Genomic DNA, 8557 nt, shown 5'->3' with positions numbered 1-8557 from the left:
TATGTCATAGGCTCAACCCCCATTTCTAAGATGTACACCAAAAATCCCAAACAACCCTGATGGAGAAGTCTCCTAGCTCTAGCAGACGAACAGAGGGTTAGCCCCTGCAAGGCCCTTTCTCCATGAATAACCAGTTCTCCCCCACATAGGGTTCGAACTCTCGCTAGCTAGCACTCGCAATCTATCATGGCCCAAATGTCCCCCAACCAGTTCATCCCAATAATCACCTTCAGTCCCCCCAATGTTATCGGTACCAAATCAATATGAAACCTCTCCCCACACACATTCAGGACACAGTCCCAATATACCCTCGAAACACTCACTATGTGATCATCTATAATCTCGACCTCAAGCGGGGAATCCAACATTCCTAGAGCATCCCAGAACTTCTTGCTAAGCGCAAGAGATACGAACGATCGGGTAGCTCCCGAGTCGAAAATAACATGAGATGACATACCGTTGACCAAAAAGGTCCTTATACAAGTGCATATAGGTATACATATAAGCATAATCAAATAATATAAAATAAAAAAATAGTTTACGTACCAGCCACGACGTCTGGTGTAGCTCGAGCCTCCTACGTGGTTAGCTGAAATGTGCGGCTTTTCAGTGCAGGAGCTTCCGCCTTGGAAGGGCGGCCATCCGTGATCCTCATTATAACGAACGCATGTGCCGCAACTGCTCCTCCCTGCAACCTCAGACAGTCGGCCCTTTTATGGCTGCTCTGTTTTCCGTGAAAACAAATCAAGCCCTTTTTGTGGCAATCCCTGCTCATGTGGCCTTGTTGTCCACACGTGTAACATCCCGAGCTCACTGCTCGACAAGCCCCATTTTTCGGCTTACCGCACTTGGCGTACCGGGTACGACCCTGCTGGCCCCTACTAAAAAAATCAGAGGTGTTAGGCTTTTTAGCCTAACCCACAGTTGTCTGTGCCTGCTCTGGTTTCCGCTTGGTACGGAAATCCAACTCCATCTCCCATTCCCAGGCCTTCTTCACCATCTCATTAAAGGTTTTGCACCCTGAAAAACTCACGAACTCACGGATATCTTCCCTCAATATGGAATGATACCTTAATCTCCTCATTTCCTCATCTGCAACATATTGCAGGATCAATAATGCTTGTTCCTGAAACTTGGCGGTGATATCTGCCACAGTCTCGGTGGTCTGTTATAACTCCTGGAATTCCCTCACAATTCGTTGCACCTTTATGGATGGTGCAAGCACCAACTCAAAACATCTAACGAACTCCTCCCATGACATCTCGGCCACTATAGTTGATCCCACTTGATAGGTCACCTCCTCCCACCTATCCCTAGCTCGGTCCCTTAACATACACGAAGAAAACCCCACTTTTTCCGCCTTGGGGCAAGAGCTCGTGCATTGGGCATTCTCCATGTCTGCCACCCAGGGTCGACTAATGATGGGGTCCCGAACCCCAAAGAACTCTGACGCTCCGCACGCCTTGAACTCCCAGAACGATGGAGTTCGGGCCCCGACTTGGCCCGCCGCAATCTTGGCTCGGAAGGACCTGAGCCGCTCCTCCATGATCTTCATCATCCCTTCCTTGACTTTCCCAAAGATCACTGGGGTAGATACAAGTATGCCTCTCGTAACCTCAGCCGCGATAAGCTCACGCAGCCTCTCATCAATGGGATCGATATTCTAGCCCGACCCGGATCCCGGTCCAGATCCCCCAGCTCCATGTCGTGTCGCCACCATATTGCACTGCAATACCATAAAACATAATGATCAGGATGTCCAAAGAAGGGATCCTCCCACATCGGTTCTCCTTAGAGCTTCCAGATCTAACATTGGTTTGGGTACGGGTCCTGTGCTTTCAGTAGTACGGGCCTAATACTACCTTCCACTCTTACATGTACCTTCGCCAAGGCTCTACCTAATAACTCTAATTCATCACAGAATAAAACATATCTCACATGCTACCACATAGCTCAAATCCTAGGCTATCCTAAGATTTGCTCCATCCATATCAAACCAAAACTCAATCATAACAGGTTGCTATATGCATGCAAATTATAAATAGAACAGGATCAAATAGACTTTCGAATAACAGACTCTACCCTAAGACCACAACCAGACAGGGGACGGAAAATAAGGCCAAATCAATCATTATGAGGCTATAAGACCCTAACCGTATACAATTTTGAAAGCATACGCATATCAAGATTCATACGATTATCATAATCCAACTATCAGTAAAACATGGCTAACATATTAGGGGAACTACTTACTTGGGATCGGTCCATCATGTGCATTGCACTCTCCCCTTTTTCCATTTTGAGAAGTTGTTAACTTTTGACTTTTGAAAACAGCTTTACCATTTCCTTAGTTTGAGTCCTGACACACCCGAGAGTGTGCCTGCATCCTTCAAACCAAGGCTCTGATACCAACTTGTAATAGCCCGAAATCTCAATAAAAATTTTCATTTTTAATTAACGAATCCATTTCCATAAGTTATAAAATTCCAAACATAATTGTTTTCAAATCCAAACATCAGATACATTATTCATAAAATCAAAGTGTCCCCATATAAAATGTCGGAGTGCCCTTGCCCTTAGGCTCTGAAATACCTGAAACAAACAACAAAATGTAAGCTAATGCTTAGTGAGTTCCCCATATCATACCCCACATAACCATATAATACATATCAATCACATAAGCCATCCATACTAACAGATAAGGATGCCCTGGACACCCTCCTGGGTCTCACTCCAGGATGCCACGAGCAACCCCACATGATCTTACACCTATGTGACATGGGCGCCCCACATGGTCTTACTTGAAATGTCATAGGCACCCCCACATGGTCTTATAGCCAAGTGTCATGGACACCCCATATGGTCTTTACCTGGAATGCCATGGGTACCCACACGTGGTCTTATAGCCAAGTACCATGGGCACCCCCCATGGTCTTTCGTGCAATATCACAGGAATAACTAGCATATCATATAGCATATAACCAACTAATGTACTTCATATCACTACATCAACTAACATATCACATATCATAAGATGGGCCGACCTTGGTGCCTTCGACCCATTGGCATGGTGAGGAGACTCACCTCTCAAGAAATGTTAAACCTATAAGATAAGTCCCAACTCACAGCTCAAACTCAACTGCCTACAACCATTATGTAACAAACTTGTCAAAATCCCAAAATACCAAAAATACCCTTACATTCAAACATGGTCAACCATGGTCAACAGTCCATGTTGACCCCAACTCATCGAGTGCATCTAGCGACTCTTCGAGTTCCTTCAGAGTCCATAAAACCGGTAAAAATCCTAGTCAATTTTTCGAGATGTCAGGACAACTCGTCGAGTCCCCACAATATCCAGAAAGCGGGAAAACCCGATCCAACTCACCGAGTCGATGAGGCAACTCGTCTAGTTTCCCCCTTGTTGCATCCATTCGAATTATCCTTTGATTCCAGGGACTCTAATGCTCATATCCGTACTCCTAGTGTGACCTAAAGGATAATGTTTCCAACTTTATCCTTTGGTACCATTCGAAAGTCCAAAAACCCTCTATCAAGCCTTGTAAACCCAAACACTTAACCATTAAACCCAAGACCTTAGAGATATGGAGCCTACCCCCTTTCAAGAGAGGTTCTAACTGATGGGTTTTAGACATAAGAACTTTCCCTATGTGCACATGCAACCCTATAGCTTGGATCTAGGTTTCACTAATTGAACATGCAATATATCCAAGACTTTCATGGCTTGATCTAATGTAAACTAACAATCAAAATCATATGAAAACAGATCTAGAATAATACCTTGAGTTACTTGCTTGAAACATTATTCTTCTTGGAGCTTAGAGTCACAAATGGCACTCCTCTAATGGCTTACAAACACCAAGTAGCAAGAAGATGATTTGAGAGAGATGAGGAAGAGGGAAATCGGCTCTAGGGTTTCTCCAATCACAAGAGTGGCCGATTTCCTCAACCCTATGGGTCTATTTATACTGAGAGCTCCTAGGGTTTCACCTTAAAACCCTAATTGGATAACTTAGCCTCAAAGCAATCCAAATCCTTTCCTAGATAAGGCCTTGGACGATTTCTAGGTGATCCACATCCCTAAAATCGTCCAACCCATATCAATAAGGGTTATCAGCTCAAAATACAACTTTCACATATTTGACAGTTTATACCCCTTTATTCAATTAATCTCTTTAAGTCACCAAATTAATTCCTAATTAATTTATGATTTATATTAATCAAATAATATTATTATTCTTTTAACATATTATTCCTATAATACATTAATAATAATATCTCTTCTCTCTAAATCACCCTATCAAGTTGCTATGGTGAAGGCAACCCAAAAGGATCATGCACAACCGGGTCAAGTACTTACCAAAAATAGTTACAGCCTTAGACACTAATCCAACACTAACCTCAAGGACGTCCCAAAGATTGAAGCTTTATGGACATGCATGTCCAGTGCGTGTCTTGAAAGCAAAATGGCCAAAAAGAAGAAATATGCCCTAAATGCATGGTATTAAAACTTGATCAAAAGTCAGATCTAACCCACTATGAGGCTCTCTTGCCTTGGAGATTCATAAAGTTGCAAGCTTTATGAATCTCATGCATGTACAACTAAGAATAGGAGGGGAGAAAGGAAAACATCTTAGATCTAGCTATGCATATACATAAAAATTGGGTTTTGAATACTCACAACAGTTCACCACAGTGCCAAACTGAAGATGCTTGCTAGATCATTGCCTTTCTCCCACCAACTTCTCCTCCTCTTGCTCCAAAATGCCAATTAGCTCGTAATATGGAAGGAAATGGAGATTAGGGTTTGCAATATCGATATTAGGGTTTAGGGGGCTGATAAGGGCTCAGCCTCTAAGGCTTAAGGAGATTATATATGGTGCAAACCCAGAAAATTAGGGTTTTCCTTTCCAGCGCCTACTCATCGAGTTCGGGCTCCCAGCTCATCGAGTAGGATGCTTAACCTGTGTCTATAAAAATCTCTACACGATGAGTTGGAGCTCCCCAACTCGTCGAGTTCCTGTCCAAAACCTTAAATTTTAAAAAATAAATATAACCTAGACCAGGTGTTACACTGTTCCACCCACTTAGGCACTTACCCTTCTTCTTCTCAGAATCTAATTTTTCACCTCCCCTATCTTTACCATCGACGATAGGTGATTACCCTTCTTCCCTCTCCGAAAATTGAAGAACCACCCATACGGGTACGTCTTACTACTACCGGAATTCTTGGAGTCAACCCAAACAGGGTTCATGATATAAGTTTGTGAGCTCGGAAAGCCCTTTGGAGCAATATAGCACTCGAAACCTAACCCTAGCTAGCCCCTCTGATGTTCAGTAACCGGAAACCTAACAAGAAACCGATCGTCACAATTGTTGGAAACCATAACCATTCACCCTTTCTTCTCTCTTTTTCTAGATTGTCTTCTCCAGCCACTTCAAACCACTACAACCAACCCCTCCATCATCTTTATCCTTCGTTCCCCATCCCCAACGTGAAACAGCTAGAGCCACTACCACATCCATTTTGCCTTAGATATCTTGTGTTAATATGTCCAATTTGGATTTTCAAGTCTATTATCATCTTGTGTTTTCTCAACAACGGACTTGGAAGAGACAATATTGGTTCCATTCAATGGTTCCTTATATTTGATCTTGATTTTAAGCTTTGATTTGATTTGGAACCCGGATTTTGAAATCGTTTCTAACCTCAGCATGTTTCAGAAACTTGTATCATAGAAATTAATGGTTTTGGAATCAGAATTTTTATCAGGTTTTTATTTTCAACTTTGATTTTGATTTGGAATCAGGATTCTAATCTGGTATTGATTTTAACTTTCATCATATGATTTTAATTTTGATCAGGTTTGATTTTGGTTTTGTTTTGATGATGACCGCTATTTCCAATGGCAATGGAGAGGTACAAGAAAATTGGACTAAACTTGATATGTGGAAGAAAAAAAAAAAAAAAAAAAAAAAAAAAAAAAAAAAAAAAACCATGGACCATTTATGAAGATTTGTGGTAAGGAAAAAGAACATATATAAAGAGAGGTACAAAATCTTCTAAGATAGGTCGCATGGATTGCCAAGGTGTCATATATACAAACATAAACTAAAAGTAACAATAAATTATAAAATTATACAGAAGCATGATGTCTTTGTATCGACTATTCAGAGGTTCCTTAACTGTACATTTTTTCCGGATTCTACGAAGTAAGCGTCAATTAGGAAAATTGTCATCTTATGCTAGTACTTCAATTCCACTCTTCCTTAATTAGGGTATCATTCCTTCATGTCACCTTCAAACATCAATATTGCCTTTTTTGTTTAAGAGTCTTCAACAAGGCTGCCCCGGTAGACATTTAAGTTTGCCAGCATCACGAGTGAGTATCTCAACGGGTATCGTGGAAGGTGGAATCAAGCCTGCACTCTGTTCAGGTGTTGGTTGTATATCACCACCTGATTCTACGAAGTAAGCTCCATTTAAGAAAATGTCATTTTCCGATTTCCACTTCCAATTCTTCCATTCATCCTCAGCAGCGTTATTCCTCGCTGTCACCTTTAAAACATCAATTCTTTTGTTAGATCGATACAAAAACACAATTATATATACATGCATGCATGGGTAATTGATTAATTAATGGGTGCTTTTTCATACCTGTTTTAATTTCTTCTCATCAGCAGCCAAAAATCGGTTGCCTTGACTCAAGATAGTAGGGTTACTACTACCACCAATAGCATACATTTGCCATTTGATATAGTCATTGTTAACAACCTGGAAAAAACCATGACGACACCTAGGCATTCTTTGCGTACATCCTTCATTAAACCTGTTGAATGCGACTGTAACTAACATATCTTTATCCTCCGTATGCGAATCATCTGCCCCTAGCAACATCACCTGTTCATGCATATTTTGCAAACTTGAGATTACAAAAAGAAACGCACATGCATATTAAATTGAGATATATATTCAAATGCTTCTTACTTTGTTGTGATGGTTGAAGTCGCAGTTGGAAATGGTTACGGCTGTACTTTTCATGGTGACATCGAGGAGCCCATCTTCACCATGATCGAGTGTCACATGGTCGATCCATACCTTTGTGGAACCAAAAACAGAAAGAGCATCTCCATCGCTTTTTGATCTTGACCCAGCTTTCGACTCACAGGTCCTAATCTTTCCACCATCTACGACTTTTATATGGTGGATGTGGATCCCATGGATAATGACATTGTTCACTTTGTATACACCGAGACCTCCACCATTAGCAATCTCGACAGAGGCGCCCCTACCATCAATTGTCTTGTCATCATTAATGATGAGCTCATGTTTCAGCGTGATCACCATATCTTTGTCGAATGTAATCCATAAAGGTCTATCTCGAGTGACACCAAAACGTAGCGTCCCTTCCTTTGGATTCTCACAATCGTCGTCTGAAGGATCAGTCACCACGTAGATGTCGCCACCCTTGCCACCGGTGGTTCCCTTTGCATAACCAAGAACACAATCGGCTAATGCTTGACGGTTTTCTGCCCAATCGGATTTTCCCCTCCAGCATTTATCTATATCGTTTGTTGCTTCGCTTGTGGTATGTAGGTCCCTCCTTTCTGAACTACAAGAGCGAGTTAATTTTACAATAAATTAATATATAATGCAAAGAAGAAACATATATATATACTCACCCCTTGTCATCATTGGCAAACTCTGCTGCAAATGAGTCGGGATCATGAGGATTAATAAATGCATCCATTGCAGCATCTTTGTCGTCTAGTTCATTGCCAGGTTCAGGTGATGAGAAGAGACCAGCAAAAATAACGGGAACCATGAAAACCAAGATATGAGTGAAAAGCAAAACGAACTTATGTTTCCCCATTGTATATGTTTATGATTCTCTTTTCCACACAACTTTTTTCCTCAAAAGTTCGTAGAACACTGTATTATTATGAATTTCAAGTTAGTATATCGCTAGCTGTGTTTATTGATTATTCCAAAACAACTGTATCTTTTATTATATATGTTGTTTTAGATCTTCAATTTCTCGTTTAAATAAGAAAATTTTGCTTATATATATTTAGTAATAAGTGGTTTACCAAGAAATTAATTAAATATCTCGTGATCACAATTTTTTGCTACAAAAATGGACACCAAGTGAAAATGCCGTGACCACAAAACAAGGACAAGACCACATTCATTAGTTTTGCTCCATCCAAAACATCACTAAAATGAGAGATATGGAGTGGTTGTTCGACGACCTTCTATATTTTGTTGAAGTGTGCAGCAGACCTTATATATAGTTAATAAGCAATAAGTCATTGCTTTGTTTTGGATATAATAATAAGAACAGAACTTCAAGATTTTCTAATCATCATACATGAATTTATATGTCAAAAGTCATTTCATAATATAAACTCTTCTGATCATTAGACAAGAGAAACATTATGGAAGAACATAATTAAGATCTAGAATATGGGTTGTAAACTCTATCGAGAAACACTATGTATATCTTTGTTCGAGAAAATTAAGGTGGAATACTAA

The 8557-nt window shown here is 40.6% G+C and overlaps 1 protein-coding gene across 2 annotated transcripts; it reads right to left on the bottom strand.

Annotated features, from left to right (window-relative positions):
* Nucleotides 1-6080: 6080 nt before the first annotated feature.
* LOC145036341 (pectate lyase 2-like) lies at nucleotides 6081-8277 on the bottom strand. Of its 2 annotated transcripts, none has more exons than XM_078984788.1 (4): nucleotides 7705-8277; nucleotides 7010-7634; nucleotides 6680-6922; nucleotides 6081-6580 (listed from the first exon to the last, which is right to left on the bottom strand). In XM_078984788.1, exons 1-4 carry the CDS (start codon nucleotides 7893-7895, stop codon nucleotides 6359-6361), a joined length of 1281 nt encoding a protein of 426 aa, XP_078840914.1. In that variant the 5' UTR covers nucleotides 7896-8277; the 3' UTR covers nucleotides 6081-6358. The 2 variants fall into 2 exon arrangements, with proteins under 2 accessions (XP_078840914.1, XP_078840915.1); XM_078984789.1 differs by having other exon boundaries at nucleotides 7010-7629; nucleotides 7705-7816.
* Between the last annotated feature and the right edge of the window lie 280 nt (nucleotides 8278-8557).

The sequence above is a fragment of the Lactuca saligna genome, chromosome 3 (assembly GCF_052625555.1).
Source record: "Lactuca saligna cultivar CGN05327 chromosome 3, ASM5262555v1, whole genome shotgun sequence".
Taxonomy (NCBI): Eukaryota; Viridiplantae; Streptophyta; class Magnoliopsida; order Asterales; family Asteraceae; genus Lactuca; species Lactuca saligna.
Note: the sequence above shows the minus strand (reverse complement) of the source record. Positions and strands in the feature narration are given on the sequence as shown.

Bases quoted from the DNA above. Each gene is read 5' to 3' on its own strand.
- LOC145036341 (XM_078984788.1), bottom strand. From the start codon at position 7,895: ATGGGGAAACATAAGTTCGTTTTGCTTTTCACTCATATCTTGGTTTTC. The intron at 6,923-7,009 runs GTAAGAAGCATT...ATGCATGAACAG, and splicing joins ACTTCAACCATCACAACAAA to GTGATGTTGCTAGGGGCAGA. The intron at 6,581-6,679 runs GTATGAAAAAGC...GATGTTTTAAAG, and splicing joins ATGAGAAGAAATTAAAACAG to GTGACAGCGAGGAATAACGC.